Source organism: Rhamphochromis longiceps, linkage group LG12, assembly GCF_057381845.1.
Source record: "Rhamphochromis longiceps isolate RC_006_pf linkage group LG12, R_longiceps_female_GT1.1, whole genome shotgun sequence".
In the NCBI taxonomy this organism is placed as follows: Eukaryota; Metazoa; Chordata; class Actinopteri; order Cichliformes; family Cichlidae; genus Rhamphochromis; species Rhamphochromis longiceps.
Window position 1 is genome coordinate 36,264,071 of NC_140568.1, and position 22,303 is coordinate 36,286,373.

General features: G+C 40.5%; 1 protein-coding gene across 2 annotated transcripts in view; it reads right to left on the reverse strand.

Annotated features, from left to right (window-relative positions):
* Window positions 1–19,568, reverse strand: part of gak (cyclin G associated kinase) — a 32,172-nt gene extending 12,604 nt beyond the window's left edge. For both annotated transcript variants that reach the window (XM_085426127.1, XM_085426126.1), the window contains exons 1-11: window positions 19,235–19,568; window positions 14,842–14,903; window positions 13,903–13,962; window positions 13,367–13,481; window positions 12,803–12,945; window positions 12,464–12,589; window positions 9,363–9,452; window positions 9,061–9,196; window positions 8,496–8,608; window positions 6,658–6,736; window positions 4,556–4,673 (exon numbers count right to left, since the gene is read on the reverse strand). In XM_085426127.1, coding sequence (XP_085282253.1) covers window positions 4,556–4,673; window positions 6,658–6,736; window positions 8,496–8,608; window positions 9,061–9,196; window positions 9,363–9,452; window positions 12,464–12,589; window positions 12,803–12,945; window positions 13,367–13,481; window positions 13,903–13,962; window positions 14,842–14,903; window positions 19,235–19,376 — 1,184 coding nt within the window. In that variant the 5' untranslated portion in view covers window positions 19,377–19,568. The remainder of the gene's footprint in view (window positions 1–4,555; window positions 4,674–6,657; window positions 6,737–8,495; window positions 8,609–9,060; window positions 9,197–9,362; window positions 9,453–12,463; window positions 12,590–12,802; window positions 12,946–13,366; window positions 13,482–13,902; window positions 13,963–14,841; window positions 14,904–19,234) is intronic.
* Between the last annotated feature and the right edge of the window lie 2,735 nt (window positions 19,569–22,303).

A 22,303-nucleotide genomic window follows, 5' to 3' on the forward strand; every position in this document is an offset into this window, starting at 1 on the left:
GAAGAAAGAGCCCATTGTTATGAGGATTTAAAAGCTGCCTTGTTAGTTAAATTTGACATTTCCCCGGAGACGTATCGGCAGCGGTTTCGCTCTAATATTATTCCACCTGGGGAGAGCCCCACCGAGACTTACTACCGGCTGAAAGGACTGTACCGGCGCTGGCTTCGACCAGAGCAGCATACGAAGGACGAGATGGGAGAAGCGATTATTTTGGAGCAGCTAATTCGAGTTCTTCCAGGGGAGGTGAGGACCTGGGTGAGGGAGCATGAGCCCGCGGACGGACTGGCCGCAGCCAAGTTGGTGACGCAGTATTTCAATGCGCGGAGAGGAGCGGCCCCGGTCCGCTCAGCTGGGACGCCACAGCGATCGTCCCCGCAATCCGCGGGTCTGCTGAAGCGGGAGAGTAACCCCGAGCCATCCGGGGCCCCCAAGGTATCCACTCTACGAGGAGCGGGTAAGGACTTTCTTTGTTATTACTGCCAGCAGCCAGGCCATAAAGCCTCGGTGTGCCCCATCCGGAAGGCCAAAGTCACTGGGGCCTGCTATGCACCTCGGCTGGAGGCGGAACCAACAAAGGTCCAGCCAGCTGAGGGGCAACGCTATAAAACTGTAATGGTAAATGGGCAGCGGGTTACTGCTGCTGGACACTGGTAGTTTTATGTCATTAATTAAGCAAAGCTTGGTACCAGTGAACTGTGTGGACTATAGTCGACAAGAAGAAGTGTTATGTGTGCATGGTGACAAACATCCCTACCCAAAGGTGGAAATAACAGTGACTATTAATGACCAGCCATATTTATTGTCTGTTGGGGTGGTACAGAATTTGCCAGTAGAGGTTATTCTGGGGATGGATGTGCCTGTGCTGATGGATTTGTTGCAAGAAAAAGAAGAGCGGGACACAGAGACAAAAGGGAGGGAAACGGGGAATGTTCAAATGAAGGTGTTAGGCCCAGTGGTCACTAGGGCCCAGGCGAAGGCGGGATGCCAACCCCTGCCAGACTTGGACAGTAGTCTGTGCGAGGGTGGCACGAAAGGGCCGAGAAAATCTCGTCGCCAACGCCGCTTTGAGAAGCAGCTATGGTCCCAGGGACCGGGCAATAAGAACATGAAATGGGATGTACCTGAAAATATTTCTGTGTTGCAAAGGGAGGATGAGACGTTGGAAGTGTTGTTTGCTAATGTGCCTGAAGGGGGAACAGGGAAATGGGGAGGAAAAGAGAAGTTTGTGGTTGAGAAAAATGTGTTGTATGCAGTTGATGGGGACCACCAGCGGCTTGTGATCCCTGCTAGTTGTAGACCTCTCATTCTGCATTTAGCTCATACCCTCCCCTGGGCAGGCCATTTGGGTCGCCAAAAAACCTATTTACGGGTTAGTACGCGTTTCTTTTGGCCGTCAATGTATACGGATGTACAGAAGTACTGTCGTGCATGCCCGGTGTGTCAGAAAACTTGCCCAGCGCGCAAATCGGATCGGGCTCTGCTACAACCCTTGCCGGTCATCTCTATCCCCTTCCGTAGGGTAGCTATGGACATTGTGGGTCCGTTAGTAAAAAGTGGTCGGGGTTATCAGTACATATTGGTGGTGTGTGATTACGCGACCCGTTTCCCAGAGGCGTTTCCGTTGCGAGCAATCACAGCCCCTAATGTTCTGCGCGCACTGATACAGTTGTTTTCTCGGGTGGGGATACCTGATGAGATTTTGACCGACCAAGGGACTAACTTTACGTCGAAGTTAATGCAGCTCTTCCACACTCAGTTAGGCGTTTCGGCCATCAAGACGTCACCGTACCATCCACAGACAGATGGGTTGGTGGAGAGGTTTAATCAGACTCTCAAACGGATGTTACAGAAGTTTGTGTCAGACACGGGAAAAGATTGGGACCAGTGGTTACCCTTTCTTTTGTTCGCGTATAGAGAGGTTCCACAGGCGTCCACGGGGTTCTCCCCCTTTGAGTTACTCTATGGGTGGGAGGTACAGGGGCCGCTTGATCTCGTTCGAAAGGGGTGGGAGTCTTCGACCGTGGCTCCAAATGAGAAAGGGGTGGTGCAGTTTGTGCTGGAGATGAGAGAGCGGTTGGAGCGGTACCAGGCCGAGGCCGAAGCCAATCTGCGGGATGCTCAACGAAGCCAGAAGATCTGGTATGACCAACAGGCCCGGCAACGTGAGTTTCAGCCCGGACAAAAGGTGCTGTTACTTCTCCCTTCTTCCAACAGTAAACTGCTGGAGAAATGGCAAGGGCCCTATATCGTGCTTCGCCGAATGGGACCAGTGACATATGAGATCCATCATCCGGGAAAAAAGAAACCGAAACAAACCTACCATGTGAACCTCCTGAAGGAATGGGTGGAGCAGCCCCGTCCGGCTCCGAGGGAGGCACTGATGGCCAGGGTGGTGCAAGGAGGAGGACAGAGTGAACCTGAGCAGGCTACGGATCCAAGGTCTCCGGTATTGACTCATCTGACCTCACAGCAGGCTGCGGAGCTACTGAAAATTCTGCAGGAGACGCCTTCGCTGTGTTCCGTTAACCCAGGTCGGACTACCTTGGTTGAACCCGTGATCCGGCTAAAAGAGGGACAGCCCATCCGGCAACGGCCCTATCGGGTTCCGCAACACTTGGTGGAGAAGCTGCGACAGGAGGTGGAGAAGATACTGGAGCTTGGAGTGATCGAGCCGTCCTGCTCCGAATGGTGCAGCCCGGTGGTCATTATCTTCAAAAAGGATGGCTCTTTACGCATCTGCATCGACTTTCGAAAGCTAAATGCCATCTCCGAGTTTGATGCGTACCCCATGCCGCGAATTGAGGATTTACTGGAGAAGATTGGGGCTGCCCAGTATATCACCACTTTGGACTTGTGCAAAGGCTACTGGCAGGTGCCACTGGAGGAGACGTCGAGGCCGTACACTGCTTTCAGGACCCCTGCCGGGCTCTTCCAGTTTACCGTGATGCCCTTTGGCCTACATGGGGCACCGGCTACCTTCCAAAGGCTGATGGACAAGTTGTTACAGGGCTGTGACGGTTATAGCGCCGCCTACCTGGATGATGTCGTCATCTTCAGCCACACGTGGGAGGAGCATATGCAGCAGCTGTCGGAGGTCTTGGGAAGAATTCATAAGGCCGGGCTGACTCTGAACCCCTCGAAGTGTGAATGGGCGCGGCAGGAGACTCGCTACTTGGGCTACCAGGTGGGACGAGGAGAGGTGCGACCGCAGCTGGATAAGGTGGAAGCTATCCAGAATTGTCCTCGGCCTCGCACCAAGAAGGAGGTGCGGGCTTTCCTGGGACTGGTTGGTTGGTACCGAAGGTTTGTGCCCCAGTTTGCGACAATGGCGGCGCCGCTGACGACATTACTGGGGAAGAACCAACGAAATCCGGTCATATGGACCGCAGCATGTGAACAGGCGTTCCAGGGACTGAAAACTTGCCTGTGTTCGACCCCCGTGCTCTGGAGTCCGGACTTTAAGAAGCAGTTTTTGGTCCAGGTGGATGCCTCCAAGAGCGGCCTGGGAGCCGTGTTGGTTCAAGGGGACCCGGGCGAGGAGCACCCGATCCTATATCTGAGCCGCAAGCTGCTGCCGCGGGAGACCAATTACTCGACGGTGGAGAAGGAGGCTCTGGCGATTAAGTGGGCGCTGGAGAAACTCCGGTATTACTTACTGGGAAGAGAGTTTGTGTTGGAGACTGATCATCGGGCGCTTACCTGGATCCAGTCCATGAAGGATCATAATAGCCGACTTACACGCTGGTACCTCTCACTGCAACCTTTCAGGTTCGCCATCCGGCACAGACCAGGTACACTCAATGTGGTGGCGGATTACCTCTCTAGGTTGCCGCACATCGCCAACCTCCAGGGGGAAGGGGATGATGTGACGGAGTGACCCGTCTCAAGGCAGAGTCCGCTGAGTATGGCACCGCCACCATTAGATCGCCAATCGTGCAGGGTGACGCAAGCCGATGGTATGGGGGTGTGGGGTTTAAATAATGAGTTCACGTGGGTCTGGACCGTCATGAGAATGGCCTCATTACGTGGGCCGTTAATGTGTATATGAAGTCGGGTAGACTTCCGGGAAATAGTTGAGAGCCTGTATCAATGTATATGTTTTGTGAGTGTATAATGAAAAAGAAATTCTGGGGGAGGGAGACGGGGATTAAAGTTAGAATAAAGAATTGGTGGTGACGCCAAGGGGGAGGGGTTACGGGATATAAGAGACGGCGAGCCGGATATGAAGGGGAGTGTGTTGTAACATACAGGCTGTGTAGCGCGGATCTCAGTTTTATGTCTTTGTAACCATCTTTTTATGCACTGGGGAGGCCGTTTCAAATAAAGTATCCACACTAATACCTTACCGACTACGCCTGTGTTTGTCCGGGAGAGGTCTGGAAGGGGACCCCGTAACATAACCAATGTCAAATGTGAAAAGTTTAACTGAAATGTATGTTAACTCCCAAAATAAAAAATACATACATAATGATGAAGATTAACTGAAAGACATATGACAAAAGTGCAAAATAAATAAATGTAGCAATAATACTCCCGATAACGAGAGGCTTCTTACCTAGCTACTGACTGGATGACCTTGGAGGAAGTATCCTTTATGTTTGTCAAAAAGCGTTCTGTTCCTCCCTTTAAGATATCAAACAGGCCACTGCCAGACTGATCGGGGTCATATACACCTATAAGAAATGGTGAGGAAAAGAAGAATATGGTAAATATAATGACTTTAGAGCGATGCCTGAGATTAAGCACTTACAATCGGTTTGGCTGGTGAAAGCACACCCAGCACCTATTAGCTGCAAGAGGAATGACACTTGTGACAAATGATCATGCACATATAAATACTTAATTACATTCTGGGCTTCATCAAAAGGGCTCAAAAGGAAGCGTTTTACCAATTAATATTTCAGATAAAATCAGTTTATTTTAGCTGCAATGCAGCTGCCTGATGCCGAGGTGCAACAACAGGCAGTTGGAGCCACTCCTCACAGGAAAGAGCAAACATATTCTGCCTTTCGACAGATGGTTGACAGGCAGTGCAGAAATCCTCTTAGTGAGTGGACAGGAGACAGCTTGCAGGTCTGTGTGTGTGTCTGTGTGCGTACAAGTCTGTGTGGATATTTATGTGAAAAATAAGCCTATTATGCTCACTGAGATAAACAGACAGACACAAATATAATTTTCCCAACGAGCACTTAGAGCTTATGCTATAAATAATCTAAATCTTCTTCCAAAAAAAACAACACGTAAATTAGTTATTTTTATATCCTTCATGATTTACTTCATTTAAATGAGACGTTATTGTATGGTGGGACAGTCACACTGTTGCATACTAATGCATGGTCTCTATATGTAATGTTTATTTTTTTCCTAAGGTGCATTTGAATCAAATTATCTTTTGCAACAGATTCACATACAAAAAAAACAAAAAAACAACTTGAAATCTGAGCACACCACTATCAGCCGTGATATAAACATTGCTAATTATACTACACAAGAGGCTCTTAGCAGGTTAAGGCTAATGATACATCAAAATTAGTGTGTTACAGATTGAAAAAAATATTGTTGAGAAACATTTATAGTGACTGTCTGACTCATTATGCCAGGAACCTGAACAGATATTGTAACAAGTAAGAGGATTTGTTCTACCATTAAAAATAGCTGGTTTCCTGACAGTACATCATACTGGGCCCTCGTTCAGACAAAGAGGAACCCTTTACTGATCTCACAGGACTTTGTATATGCAAGACCTGGCATGTGTATGAAATGTGTCAACAGCTGGATGGTGACTAACATACCAGCTTACCGTGTTTATTGCGTGACTTTCAGGGATACGGTTGAGAAATTAAATGTCATGTTCAATCACAGCTCAATGATAAACTTTATAGGAAAGATGTGGATTTAGCAGTTTCTAATGGTACCTGCCCACAGGGGCATTTTTCAACAAAAGGAGTCACGCATTTTCTCACCAATAGACATTTGACTGGTGTTCTACCAAACAGCGACTGACAGGTGCTCTCTCTTTCTCTCAGCCTTCTACAATCAGGCCTGAGACCTGAGTACATTTGTGCTAGGGCTGTTTGTGCAGGGATTTTAAACAGAAACCAATAAACTGGCTTGCCTGTGAACGTCTATCCGAAAAACAAACCAGCCAGAGTTGTTTTTTAAACTAATTTTTAAAAAAAGGACTTATAGAAACCCCGCAGGTGCTCAATCTGTGTTTGTTTTAAAATCAGCAACAGGTAGTTTAGAGGATTGCCTAGATGTTGACGTATGTAGGTCATTACTGATTTGCATTATGTGGTACAGAACTCAACTTTAAGTAAATGAGCAGTAGGCAGTTTCTCGAAACATAATGCAACTCTACTAAAATGCACTGCACAGCTGGTTATACAGATCATGAATATGAAATGTGCAAATAAAGATGTTGTGACATTTCCATTTAGGAAAGAATGAAATATCAATAATATAAAAATATCGATAATAGTGTTTTCAAGAACTTCAGTATTAGTCTCCTATACTTTAGTGTTAACACCTGAAACAAATAAACACAATAAAAACACAAACTAACAAACACTGACCCCAAACCCTGTCATACAACAACAACAACAACAACAACAACAACAACAACAACAAGAAAAATAAATGTAAAAAACAATTTACCTGCATTGTTATGGCTGTTGTGGATCTGCATTGATGGCTGTGCTCCATTGTTGCCAAAACCTCCGTTCTGCTCCAGCAGCTGCAGACATTCATATCCATCATACACTGGACGCCAACAGTAATACGTACTTAACATTGCAACGAGCAGGTCAACAATATTTTAAAAAGTTATGATGAAAGAAAGATGTTCTGTGACCTGGACTGTCTGTGTTTAAAAAAAAAAATACCCACAATGGCTAAACCACCCCGGGAAAGAAAAACATCATCGAAAATATCCAAAAAAAGAAAAAAAAAAAATCCAAAAATATACAATTTTTAAATATATAAAATAAAAATGGAACTTGATAGAAAATGAACAGTCAGAGCGCCTTAAACAAAGGAGGAGGAAAAAAAATGTGTTAAGCACACGTCAGGTCCCTGAATGAAAAACAAAACAAAACAATAAAATACAAATCTGTAACTCCAAAAAGTCGATAAATTACAACAAATTAAAAACAGGCTGTGCCAGATGATCGCTGTCGATCTGGGGTTTGTGTTCAACAGCCAAATAGCCTCTGCGTAACTGTCTTGTTTATTTCCATCTCAGTGTCTCACTTCCCTCACAAGTTTTCTCCTTTCCCTCCTCTCAGCCTCTCCATATGTCTGTGCTGAACTGCAGCAGGGAGAGGAGGAAGAGGAGGAGTAGAAGTCCGAGGATTATAATCTCCTTACATCCAGCAGGGAAACCCCTTCTTAACCCTAATCAGATCAGCAATCGCCAAATCTGCCTTCACTCTGCACACACTTACCAGCCTTATCAGGATTCAGTTTAGAGAGAAATTTGTAGAAATGTAAAAAAAAGTCTATCTGCCTTGATTTGCTAATTTCCTAATGATTAAACGGTACTTTAATATAAATTTAGTTCAGGATACTGACACTGACCAACTCAGCACAAAACAAGGAAAATGCAATGAAATCAGTGTAAACCTGGCAAATGTTGAAACTGAAAGCAGCTTTATGTCAATCACAACAATGACCGAGGATTTAGTGATAAGTACCTGGATTTTTAAGGATTTGCGGTAAGAATCATAATGAGTTGGGGCTGATAGGTTGAATATGGTCAGCCATCATGCAGCGTAAAACGATTTCTATTCCAAAACCCTGATTAAATCTTAAATCTGATTGTGCTCAATTAGCTACTGTGGTGCAGGTGACAAAAAGCAACACCGACCATGCCAATGAAAACACAGTGTTACCACTGAACTGTTGGTATCACTTCATGTTTGCTTTAAATTTCAGTTCTCTCAGTCTTCACCTCTGTGTGTCTCTCTCCCTCTTTTTTGGCCCATTAAGACCTTACCAGCTGGCAAGAGAGGCCGCTGGGAAAGAGAATACAGACTCCTTTGTGCTTGTGTGTTTGTGCGTCTGTGTGTGGTGTATGTGAGGCTTAGCAAATGTAACCGCATCAGCAATTTGAGAGTGTTCAAGTTGTGTGTGTACATGTGCACATTTACACAAACACACACAGAGGAAGAAGCCGTGTGGTTGGCCTGTCAATAGCCTCTTCACAGGCTGGCACACACTGAGGATGAGACTCAGTGCCCTTAACCAATCATGTTGTTTACTCTAAAATACTTGTGAAAGCTGTCAACAATTCAAAACCGATACCTGGAGCAGAAACGTTTTAACTGCTACCAACTCGTCTGATGAACTCAAGATGAAGATTCAAGAGCTACTTTACACGTATTAAAGGATTAGACATGCAAGCCTTACCATAACTACTGTAAATGTGCAGTGTTTTTTTCCGTATTATCACATCTTACATCAATGACGAGGGTACTTTTAGAACACGCATTTACCTCAGTAATGGGGGACTTGGGGTTGACGTTGCGTGCTGCTGCTATCTCCTGGAGCTGGTTGACCAACTCTGTAATAGACAGACGCTCCTCTGGGTTCACCTTCAACATGGAACCTGAAGAGGAGGAGAATGGGTAGAATGTGGGTTGAAGTTAGTATGATTATAAAAAAGATACAAATAAAAATTTATGATAGCATAACTGATGTTTGTGGACAACACAATTGTAAAAATATTAATAAAAATGGCAGAAAGCTGATTAAAATTAATTAATAACCGATTGGTCATCAATCACATACACAGAAATTAAGGTGAACAAAGAAAAAGAATCCGACTTTTACTTTAAACTGTATACTGTTTAACCAAACTAACATTGTTAAAAGTTTTTAAATCACTAATGCATTTTTGTACTGCATTGAATTGCATGACATTTCTACATGAATGCTATTGTGCTAAACATCTGGCAGTCTGGTAAAGGTATAATGTGGCTTAAGGCATCAGATTTATCTTGTAGGCATTTAGCTGGTATCGATTAATAAATGGACTGGTGCCTGACGGGCAGTACATACGTATGAGGTCGTGATACACAGTGTATTTCATGTCGTTCTGAGGCATGGAGTACTTTCCGTTGACAATTTGTAGCTTGGCTCCATCCTCAAATGGATGCTGCTTAAAACACAACAGGTAGAGGATGCATCCCAGAGCCTGCATGTGAGACGACACATGATCAGTACAATAATCAAACTCCTTTGTTTACAGCAAAAACACAAAAACATGCATCAAAAGACAATCAAAACAAAGGCAGAAGAAGAGAAAGTCAGTTGTGTCTAAATTATAAATGGAGGTACACTAATGTCTGAAAATGACTGACCCAGATGTCTTGCTTCTCATTGATGGGAAAGTTGGAGTAGAGATCGATCATCTCTGGCGTTCGGTACGCAGGAGTGGTGTTCCTTGTTATCTACAGAAAAACATTTTTTAAAATGAATTGACATGAAAGCAAATATCAAGCTTAAGTCATATGTTTGTAAATCTTTGTAAAATTCTTTCTCCCGATTAGACAGAACTGAAAAAGCCATGTGCGCTGTACAAGAAGTGCACAAGATGAGTACATTACTCACATCTCCATAATTTCGTTGTAGATGTACAACGACAATAAAGGGCTATTCTATGCTATTCTATTATGTGCAACATGTGCCTGGTAAACAAGAAGTCTATTAGATTTACAAGCCAAGACCTCTGGTGTTCTGCATTCGAAATTCATCTGTGGCAAAGCTCCAGTGTGTAAGTGGGCAGCTGTGTGGTTATGGTACAAATATAATTTACATGATTGTTTAGGGCTTCCTGGACCTCTGGCTATTAATCCAATTAAAGGTTTCTGGTTTATGCTCAACACCATATCAATACTGCCACTGACCCACTCTGTCTTTGTACGTGTATTTTTGTCTTCTCAATTAATCATCCTACTTTTTACAAAGCAACTAAAGGAAACAAAATGAAATCAAAGTGGCTGCGGTTTTCCTTTTATGTTTTCTTTAAAAAATTAAAACCATATAAAATGTCTACCTGTGAAGCAGATTTCAACCTTTAATCTCTAATCACATATTCAAGGGTATCAACACAATCTTGTGATCAGTGATGAAATTACTATTTACCGTTTTCATTCGCTGCTTATCTCTTGCTTTTAGTTCACTCTGAGGATCTTTAATAGCATTTTTCTTTGTCTGTCATGTTTTTTTTTTAATTTTAAACTTTATGGATACTTTTGATTCCTTTCCTTATTTACAGTACTGTGCAAATATTTTGAGCTTCCCTCATTTCTTTGCATTGCTAAGAAAATGGGAAATGCACGTTTGAATAGCAATTTATTGAAACGTGCATTTCCCATTATGACCACCTTTATTTATGCTATCAAGTTTTCTTGCAATTTCATTAGGAAATCTTCAAGATTGGAATCTCCTTCATGAAACCTGGAAAACCAAAGTTCTTTAGATGTTTGCTGCCTTTTGTTCTGTTCTCTGTCAAAAAGATCCCACACTGCCTCAATAATGTTAAGGTTCGGGCTCTGGGGAGGCCAAGCTATGACTGATAGTGTTCCAGTTATAGTGCATGTTTTTTTCAGATGGTATTACATGGTGAATCTAAATCTGACCATACTTTTATTCCTTCATAATTCCATCAATTTATAAAAGACCCCTACAGTCTGCACTGTTTTACACACGACTGTAGACACTCATTGCTGTACCTTTCTTCTGGCCTTTTCATTCCATAACTGATTTTCAATCTAGCTCTTGTTTAATTTGCCATTTTCTCCTGGTTTTCTTAAGAATGGCTTCTTGACAGACACCCTTCCACTGAGACCGAACAGTAGAGAGATCAACTGAGGAGACAGATGCATCTCTCAGGTTCTGTGCAAGGGCTTTTCTTATTTCTCAAGGACACAACTTTGAGATACTGTTCATCTCCTGAAGATAGCTTTTTGGTTTTTTCTTACTTTTTTTTGTCAACGAAAGAAATGAGAACAAATGATGTGCTATTGAGACAGGCTGCTGGTAACAAATTGCCTAAGTTGATTCTTTGCTAAGTTGTCAGTTATGTTATATTTAAGTAATTTTTTTAAGCATGAATGACTTGTAGATCAGTGTTAAGTGGCTTAAAAATATATTTCCGATTGAAAGGAGCCAATGCCCAAAGACAGACCTTCAGAAAGCCTGGAAAACTATTGTAGAGAACTATTGCTAAAGATCACTTAAAAAAATTAAAAGAAAGTCTGGCACCATGGAAACAAAATTTCAGGAAATGAGAGGTGACTCCTCCTCCTGTTGTTTTAAATCTGCTTTATAATAAGTGACTTAAATCAAATAACTTTAGAATTCATATATTAATCCATCTATATGTTCAAAATCTTAGATAAGACTTCAATATTAATGAAACTCAGAAAATATCATCTCATATAATACCCAATACAGCTTAACACCGCATGTACTGTATAAGCAGTATTGGGGAGTAACGGAATACATGTATCGCCGTTACGTATTTAAAACACAAAATATGAGTAACTGTATTCCGTTACAGTTACAGTTTAAAAAGGTGGTATTTAGAATACAGTTACTTTGTTGAAATAAATGGATTACACTGCGGTGGTGGGTCAGGATTGTTTGGGTTTGTTTGACAGCTACGTTCTGTTGTTCCAGGCGGCAGCGTTACGGTTGCCATGGTTACAGGACGAGGCTCTCTCTCTGCGACTATGTGCCTCCTGGGTGAGAGAGCGCCTTTTTGTTGTTGTTGTTGTTGTGCTAAGCTAATAGGCAGAATGCTACGGGCATAGCTCTAAAGAACGTAGCCTCATGGGCAGTGTAGTCCGTGCTACAGGGAGAATGGACCGCCATACACATTATGTGTCTGTGAGCAAGAGGAGGGAAAAAAAAAAAAGGATAGTGGAAAAGTACGAGCTGTCACCGAGCAAAAACGGGAGCTGGAAGCATGTAAATATAATAATAACCACTGCACCTATTAAGACTCGACTGTACACTGTGTTTGTGTTTTCCTCCGAAAACAATAAGTTCCGCTGGAGCAGTCTTTCAACGCCTCTCTCTGTCTCTCGCAAGCAAAGTTGACCCACACAACAAAGTAAAGCTATTTTTCGGCTACAAGCCCGACATGGAACCTGCCGTATTAGTCAGAGGTCCCTTTACTGCGGTTCGGAGCCGCGGACCTTCGGTAATAGTAATAAATCACACAGCAATAGTACATTCACGTAGTTGTAAAAAGCATGATAATATATTAAGTAATCCAAAGTATTTAGAATACGTTACTGTCATTGGGTAACGTAACGGAATACGTTACAGAATACATTTTGGGGCATGTATTCTGTAATCTGTAGTGGAATACATTTTAAAAGTAACCTTCCCGACACTGTGTATAAGCAGGTCACTGTTAAGATCACCAAGAACTGTCTGCATGCTTAGGTACCTCATCCTCCACCATTGACCTCTTCTGTGCGGACCAGCTGTAGTCTGGATAATGTGACACTGTGGTGGCGCTGCCAAAGTCACACAGCTTGATGGTGCCCTGGTTACTAATCAAGAGGTTCTCAATCTGCAACACATCAACCAAGCAGTGAGTTAGCATTTCATTTAATTGCCATAAGTAAGACTTCTGAGACAGAACAAGGGCAGCAGCACATGATATGATGAAAACGTGGTCATAAGTAAAAGCACCAACTAAATAACTGCACTGTATATTGTGCATTTTTCTTTATTCTCCTCTCTGACACATCAGTCATCCTTTAAATACCAGAGGCAGACAAACCTTAAGGTCTCTGTGTATCACGGGAGGCTTCTGTTTGTGCATATGCTGAACAGCGCGGCACGCCTGATAGAAGATTTTTAGCACAGTGTCACATGATAGAGGAGCCTTCTGCTCTACCCTCTTAATAAAGTCCACCAGCTGACCTGAGGTGAAAGAGGTACAAAAACACAAAAGAATGTGAAACTGTAGATAAAAGTCTTGTATTTAGTAATAAAATTACAAAATTAAAGAAAAAGTGCTTTGCACACATCCTACAAGTGATTTATTTCTGTTAACATACTTATTGTGGTAAGCAGTAAGGTATTTGCTCAGAAAGCTGAAAAACTGCTGAATGAAAAAAACCTTGTCTGCTGTAACTACACAAAAAGGAAGCAGAGCAGGAAACGAAGGCTACAGACAGGAAACTTTCATCATGAATGCCTTTCAGTGGGAGTTACTCAGAAACAGTTCCAGCACCCCTGAATTACTGCATGTGCATTTCATGAATGAGTAAGAACTGATTCAGCACTAAAGAAACAAAACTGGGAAAAGTGCGTTTCTGTGTGTAGCAGTGTGTGTTTTTACCTTTACACAGCTCAGTGAGGATCAGAAACTCAGCCTGCCCGGTGTCTGACTCCTCTTTACTGATGGAGGCTGCAGAGCAGAACTGAACCGTATTTGGATGACCGGACAGCTTTTTCTATAGAGCCAGCAGGTGAAGGAACATACAGAATAAACACTGCTGCTGTGACAAGCCTCGCCTTAAATTTGCCATTTCATAAATCACAATCATAACCAGTTTCTAGTGGCAGAAGCTGCTGGTTTTCACCTGTCGCATGTCAGCCTACTTTGTTTAAGCTATCCGCAGTTTTAGATTACAGCAGGTGTCCAAAAAGCAAACTACTCAAAAGCTGAAAAAAATTAACCAGATGCATTTTAAGAGAGATGTGATGACGAAGGAAATCCTGAATAGAGAGATATGGCAGATGATCTATGGGTGTTTAGTGTCAGCTATATATTAACATTAGGTGTGAAGTAAAAAAAAAAAAAAAAAAAAAAAAAAAAAAAAAACTTTTTACAGAAACACTTTTGTGCTTTACTCATTAATAATTAAAGGATACCATGAAGCAGACTTCTTGTATGATTTCTTTGTTCTTCTCTTCTTCATTAGACAGCAGTCTCTGGAAAAAAATGCATACAGACCATTGCTTTGTTCTGTGATCAACATAATACATGCCTAACAGGACTGAACTAGCATACTGCAATAGACGGCCTATAAAGCATTAGCTTCAAACAAAATAAATATTAATAATAGTAAAATTACAATTACTTTAAAGATAATTTATGTGGTTATCTGATAAATACACTCAAAGGACAATTTAATTGTTCAGCATTTGAGGTTTTTATACTTAAATGAGAAGCTAATAAATATAAATATATATATATATATATATATATATATATATATATATATATATATATATATATATATATATATATATATATATATATATATATATATATATATATATGATAGAGCATGAACAGAATTGAGTAAGTAGGAAACGGTGCAAACATAATTGTTTGGAGCTTCATCATTCTGTACAAAATGACTTGCAATAATTGCATATTGCATATGAACAACAAACTACCTGGTAAGCGGCCGTCCACATTGCTAAGCCTACATTTTTTTTAAGTTACTGTCTCATTAGTACAGCTGTATAGATAAAAAGGGAAAATCTTTCTGTTAAGGGACGCGTCCAATGGCATGTTTTGATTCAGCAGTGTAATGCAGACAATAATGCATTACACAAGCTGACAAGTGCATGTACTAATAACCTGCAGTACTTTGTCTGTTTTGCATATTAAAAGCAGGTGCTGAAGAATGTAAAAATCAATGTAAGGAGAGCTAATGTGCCTGATTTGATGCATTGGGTAATACAGTGCACACAATGACACGCACATTAACGAATACATGCTCAGTGATGAGCAACACAGCCAAAACGTAACAGTGGAACATTTTTAACAATGAGGGTATGGGTCAGTACACCTCATCTTACCTTGAGGGCGTAGTCTTTACCACTGCTCATGTCCTGGGCTTCATATACAAAAGCAAATCCACCTTAAAAAGAAAAAAAAAAAAAAAAAAAAAAGAAGAAGATGAGGATTTAATTTACAGTTTTTTATGATTTAGTGTTGGGTTGACGATTCTCAAATGTTCAGGATACTGAAAGAGTTTTGTGATACTGACCAGGATATATTCTAACACTGTCTAGTTGATGTCCTGGATTATTATCAAACGTCTATGTTTAAATTATTCTGAAATTAAAATGACAAAATCACTTAATAATTAATTAATAAACCACGTGGGAAGACATGTTTAATATTTAAATTCATTATTAGTTTTTGTATTAATGCTGTGTTCAAGTGCTTGTTTTCCTTTTTAACTTGGGAATGGAACCATTACAACATGCACCACTTGATTTCATGCAATACTGACTGACTGTAAGCCCTACTGGGTATCCTGTTCATTGAAGATGCAGCTAAAACCTTGACTGCTTATAATGTCGTCAAATCCATTTTTCTATAATAATCGCTCTCCATATATACACAGTAGAGGGCTGTTTTATAAATTACAATTAATAAAACATTAACAGCTATGAGTTTTCTGTGTTACAAAAAGTGGCACAGGTTACATTCAGAGTTTTGGTCTAAAGTTTTTACTTATTCTTTTATTTACAGCAAGTTTTAACTGTAATATAGATTTTCTCCTATGGGAATATGTGTCATTTCTGCAGCTTGTTAAGCTGCAACTTAGTAAGATCACAAATGAAGCCCAGCTGTAAAGTTAAAGCAATGCAAACTGGACACCTGCATTCTCACTGGAACATGTATTCATTTGGTGATGCAAGAAATGTTTAAACCTTGTTATCCTTGATTCTAATCTGTTGCTAACTCTCTTTTACACTGCTAGAATTGCAGCAATTATAAAACAGAGAACACACCAAGAATACGTATTCAATCAAGAAAATGTATTTTAATCTGATGTGCTGACAAATTGATTTTGTCAAATAACCTAATTTAATGTTTAAAAGTATCGAATTTAAACTATCAGAGCTCTAAAGAGCACCTTTCATGTTAGAAACAATCGGCAAAGTCACCAGATTAATGATTTTCAGTAGCAATACTTTGTCTTATTTTCAAGAGTGTTGCAATTTAAAGTTTCCCATGTGTGGGACTTAATAAAGGTTTATCTTATTTTATCTTATCCTATCAATTTACTGTTCGCCTATTGCTGTTCTTTTTAGATTATCATTTTATCTGATAGGATCTCTGCCTGTGTGGAGGAGTTGTGACCTATGAAAACACTCCTTTTTATGTGAGCACACACAGAGCCTGAAATGGAAAGCATGCTTAAAAGAGAAAGTTGATAACCACTGTTGTGAGACCCGTTATCTCCAGCTATGGCTTAAGGTTTTGTTGAGCCAGCTAATGCTAAGAAAGCCTGACGGTGTTGAACTTCCTTCGTAGTATACCGCTCTGTAGACACTACTGTCATAGGGAACAACACCATTCTCATCATAATATATTTTACAAAAAACTTCTGTGCTGCTTAAAGCCAGTCACTTAAACTGACATAACATTATCAATCTGGGATTAATAAAAGCTAACTGTCTAAACAGCAGATGCACTTGTGGAACAATGTTTTTTTTTTTTTTTTTGGGGGGGGGGGGGGGGGGGGATTTTTGCATTATTTTGATTTTCTTTTCCCCGAGTCACTGTGACTAGTAAAGGAGAAACTTCAGTCTGGGTGTGTGTGTCTCAAATACTTCTACTTACCAAGCCTCAGCCAAACAAGGAAATGCCAAGATTACCACAGACATGAGTAAATCAACTACCAGCCTTCTAATCTTTAACAGGTTGCTTTGCATAGGTCCATGCGCGTATGGTGGTCACTTCCCCAGTTCTCATAAAACCTCTTTTTCTGGGACTCTCACCAGGGACCTCGTGCCTGCCTACATTTATTTATTTATTTGCCTGTGCTTCAACTCTCAACTCACACAAAATACCGCAACAAAGCGTGTTGTTCCTTACAGGTTATGTTGTGTTATGCAACTCATTTTGATAACCTCCCTGCGGAGATTAAATGTCTTACACAATTTTGTAAAACAGAAGGTAAGAGACTGAAAGCTGAAAAGCTCCATTTTCTCTGCTCCAATTTCCAAACGAGTCTAAGAAAAAAATACAGAAAGGTATTTAAAAATACCTTAAATCCTTCTTTATCAAACACTAATTTATTCAATCTCACTCTGAAACAATATGTGTGCCTGGGTTATACAATTGTAGGACTATAACTGGTGTAGTAGACAAAAACAAAAAAACAGAACCATCTGGTTACAGCAATCCATTGTTTTTGTCTCAGCAAAAGGTCCCAACAAAGACACCTTTGAAATTGCATGACGGGAGTTTGAAACAGGCAGCGCTTTAGTGTAAAATGATCTCCACTCCATTTGCTTTCATTTGGAAGGTCTTGTGCGTTTCCTTTAACCTGTTTGAATCGAACTATTGTGGACCAGGAAGTGAAATCACAATACTAATTATACTAATAAAGAGAGAAAGTTGATAGTATATCTGAAGAACAGTAGTACAGTGGTTAGCAATGATGCCTCACAGCCAGAGGACTCCTGGTTGTGTGAATTTTGCATGTTCTCTATTAAAAAACAAGACAAACTACGACTTAACTAAAGTCTTTTATCACACTAGCTTTGCATATTCAGTCAACTTTAAATCGATGTGACAAAACACGTAGAAATCAGCCGTAGACAATAGTAAATGCCATCTTATTTGCCAACATAGTCATGTTTGCTGGTGCACACCATACAGGAGGCAAGACAAAAAAAGAAAAAGATAATTAAAGGAAAAGTGGAGCATGTTTATTTGAAGCCCACCCTTAACCCTCAGAGTGAACTGCTTTCCACAGTTTCTAAATTTATAGCAGCTTTCAGGGAGCATCATACAAAATAAAATAATATACCATGACCACTCTACTAGAGTAGGTCAAAGAGTAGGTTTTTAAAACAGATATATAGAGATGTGTTCCAAGACACTTTTAAGAATATAAAAGTGTATTCAATATAAATAAAAAGATGCCCTATGTAGATTTAAGGGTTTTTGGATGTCTGGGAAATTGCTATGGAAGAAATGATATGCTGGCTTTCCAACTGGAGGTTATAGTTATACAGTTGGGAGATTGAAGCTATAATCAGCCAAAATTTTAAGCACTTTTCTGCAAGACACCAGGTGGAGATCACATCAGTAATCATGGATCTAAATATATTATTTGACTGTTTGTGTGAAATGTTGGAGTAGATCATGTTGTGTAACCTGACAGGGTATGCCATGTTCTCTTCTCACCTGCTCTCAAGAAGCAGAATATACCACTTCCAGACACAGCAAAAACAAATAATCAGTGATACCTCTAAAAATCAGGAACACCAGATCAGCGTTTTCCTTTTTGCCTCGGAAGACAATTTCTATTTAGTTTGTGAAATAAAAAAACCAAACTAATCGACTAATCAGATCACACTAAACTGTTGACAATTACCAAATTAAGTGCTTTGTAATGCTAAACTATCAGTCCAAATTGGTACATAATTGGTCTACTCTGATATATTTATTACACGCTCAAAAAGCAGTAATCCAGGCAGCAAGACCCTTCCTTGCTGTCACAAACCTACCAGTAGGTTTCTCCTTATGGCATCTGTGATATTCACTTGTTTCTACTGCAGCCCTAACCACAAACGTGGGACGATATTTTTATACTTAACAAAAAAAAATTCAATAAGCAGGCACCAGTGCTGGCACAGGAATGCCGCTCTTGTTGACGTCAGAAGAAACAATCCAGCAGAATTTTTCAAGTGCTCTGTTTCGACTGAAACTTGTAAAGAGTTTCCAGCCTGCCCTGTTACAGATAATCAATTGGTTTGGTAATCAACAACACCGTCATCACTCATATCTTCGGGCCCGGCAGGCCTGACTCACACTTTTATCAAGTCTTTCTCATGAAGCAAAAAGTGCCGTGTTTCCAAGAAAGACAGACGGTAAAGGTGGACACGTAAAGCGCAGCTCTGCCTGCACACACACAGCATTCAGTGAGGTGTAAAGCGGTAACACAAAGCAGACACGTCAAGTTTAACTTTGAAATGTCTATTCCGTCTCCTTGAAGTACCTAATTCTGGAAATTGATTTAGCGCTTGTTAGATACAGTCCAAACCAAATTATCACCTGGCGTTTGCTCGGTGGCTCACTGTCCTGCACTTGCTAACTATATTATCACTTACTCCACTAGAGGTATTTCACAAATGCTAACATGTTAGCAAATTCAGCTAACTAGCATAACTAGCCGCTGAAGACGTGACCAAAATTTATTGTTGTGATGCGCACGTATCTCACCTTCCGCGATCACCCTCCTGATTCTCAGCTTCATGTCACCGAGTTCAACGACTTGTCCGACGAAATCATTTTGGTCCCGACTGGCCGCTCCGGAGGAGCCGGGCCCGGCTAAGAAATCTAGTGCCGACTGGAATAGAGACATGTTTTCGGGCCGCCTCCGGGAGAGGGAGTGAGCTGTCTAAATCTTCACCGGGTCCGCAGAAAGACTCTACAGCAGTTCACTACGTTACAAAGATGTATAAGCAGGTGATATTATTCTTTCAATGGAAGCAAACATCCTCTTCCTGCTGCTACATAAACGGGGACACCATCATCACCGCACCGACTTCCGTGAAGGGTGATGACGTCGTGACACGATTCAGTCATATGACGTAGAAGGAAAATAAAGGTAGGTTTGACTTTTAAGGGTCGTAAGAAACCTTTAAGAACTGGTAAAATTAACATTTGTTTAATTTTTAATGGAAAAAATATTTATATTATCTTGTTTTGAGATCCCCATATAAATCAGTTTAAAAAAAAAACTGTCCCTAAACGTTCTGCATGAATGGAATTACAATTTTGAGTAGGCTAAATGAAGCGGCCATATAAAAAGACGTAGCTTTCTCCAAAATGAGGGGGGGAACTGTAAAAGTTAAACAAAAAATTATTACAAACAAAACTATTAGTAATCTTATTTACGCTCGTTGTAAGCAAACCATTTAGAATGTTTCTTCTTGTATGCACAACAGGCCTTTGTTAAGTTCATTTATTTTCGGGGGAAAATGTATAAATAAATGAATATGAAGGAATATATAAATATTATTCACACAAACAATAATAGGATTATCACTGGATACAACTTCATGATATTAGTCTGCCATCTACTGGAGCAATGTCTTTTAAGATAATAAAGTATTTTGTATTCGTTCACAGTTTATGGGAAATCAACCTTACGTGAAACAGGCTTATTAAAAGGCTTTTTTTATTTTTTATTTTTTACTGCCCATTGGTTTCTGTATGTAATTTGGACAATTGTTGTTTTGTCATCGTGTTATTTCTGGCCAATAGGTGGCACTTCTTTGCATTTATATTCCATTTTAGAATAAGGTGGGAGAATTTGATGCTTCCAGTTAGAGGGGCACTTTCTTGAACGTGCAATTTGCATTGTGCAGATATTTCTTTACCTTTGTAATAGCTAAAGAATGAAAATTTGGACATTTCTCTCTTTCATATGACTCTCACTGATATGATGCACTCCTATAGCTCTTATCTCTGACTACAAGTCTCAAACATTTGTTCTAATCCTTATAAAATGATTTCAAATTGAACTTTAAATCAATGTAACAAACCTCAAACTGCCCTTTGGCAGCATACTAAATGCTGCTCAGTTTGTCCAAGGTCTTGTAATCCAAGTGGACTTTGGAACGTGATATTCATTAAAAGGAGGCTTATAAACTCAAATTTAAGACCTAACAGTTTGAAATCCAAAAGCTAAATGCTCAAGGTGTTTTATCATAATATATTCACTTGACATGCATAATGCAACTCAAACCAGCCAAATCACATGGCTAAACCTGAAGATTACACATGAAAAAAGCAAACAATTTTTTTGTACTTCACTCTAAGAAAATTCATTGTAAAAGCTCTACATACACTATGTCATCCTATGTCAGTCTAAGCTGGTTAACTTGACAAAAAATATTTTCAAAATTAGGGTTGGTTATGCTGTAGTTAACTATAACTATATGGAATGTGTTACTTGTAAATTTTATGTTGCACAATCCAAAGACCAGTCATTGTGAAATAATTAAAAATAAAATTACAGATGTGGTCATAGCTTGTTACAAAATATGGCTGGACCATGTTAGACATACAGAGCCAAAATGTGATTACGTAGATAAAGGAAACACTGACTGTGGCGTGATGACAGGAGTCCATTTCGGGTCAAATTCAGTGACAGAAGGTTTGTCTGACTAACAATGAAGCAAGCTACCTAAAGGTCAACTCTTTCAAGTCTTTAAGGCAATCTCATATCTTGGCACAATATTTTACAACTGGACAAAATCCTTTTCAAAGCCAAAATCCACTTGATCGTGGATTTTGACCTTTAAAACAAGCAATTTAAACAAAAACAAACAAAAAAATAGAAAAGAAGAAAAGAAAAACTACATAGAAGTTGGGAGACTTTTCTTAAGTCTGAATGAAAATGTTCGTCATTGGTCATGATTTGATATCATTTATTTAAAAAAATGAATGAGGGATATTACAGATTTTATGGAACATACAGTGGGGCAAAAAAGTATTTAGTCAGCCACCGATTGTGCAAGTTCCCCCACCTAAAATGATGACAGAGGTCAGTAATTTGCACCAGAGGTACACTTCAACTGTGAGAGACAGAATGTGAAAAAAAAATCCATGAATCCACATGGTAGGATTTGTAAAGAATTTATTCGTAAATCAGGGTGGAAAATAAGTATTTGGTCAATAACAAAAATACAACTCAATACTTTGTAACATAACCTTTGTTGGCAATAACAGAGGTCAAACGTTTACTATAGGTCTTTACCAGGTTTGCACACACAGTAGCTGGTATTTTGGCCCATTCCTCCATGCAGATCTTCTCGAGAGCAGTGATGTTTTGGGGCTGTCGCCGAGCAACACGGACTTTCAACTCCCGCCACAGATTTTCTATGGGGTTGAGGTCTGGAGACTGGCTAGGCCACTCCAGGACTTTCAAATGCTTCTTACGGAGCCACTCCTTTGTTGCCCGGGCGGTGTGTTTTGGATCATTGTCATGTTGGAAGACCCAGCCTCGTTTCATCTTCAAAGTTCTCACTGATGGAAGGAGGTTTTGGCTCAAAATCTCACGATACATGGCCCCATTCATTCTGTCCTTAACACGGATCAGTCGTCTTGTCCCCTTGGCAGAAAAACAGCCCCATAGCATGATGTTTCCACCCCCATGCTTCACAGTAGGTATGGTGTTCTTGGGATGCAACTCAGTATTCTTCTTCCTCCAAACACGACGAGTTGAGTTTATACCAAAAAGTTCTACTTTGGTTTCATCTGACCACATGACATTCTCCCAAT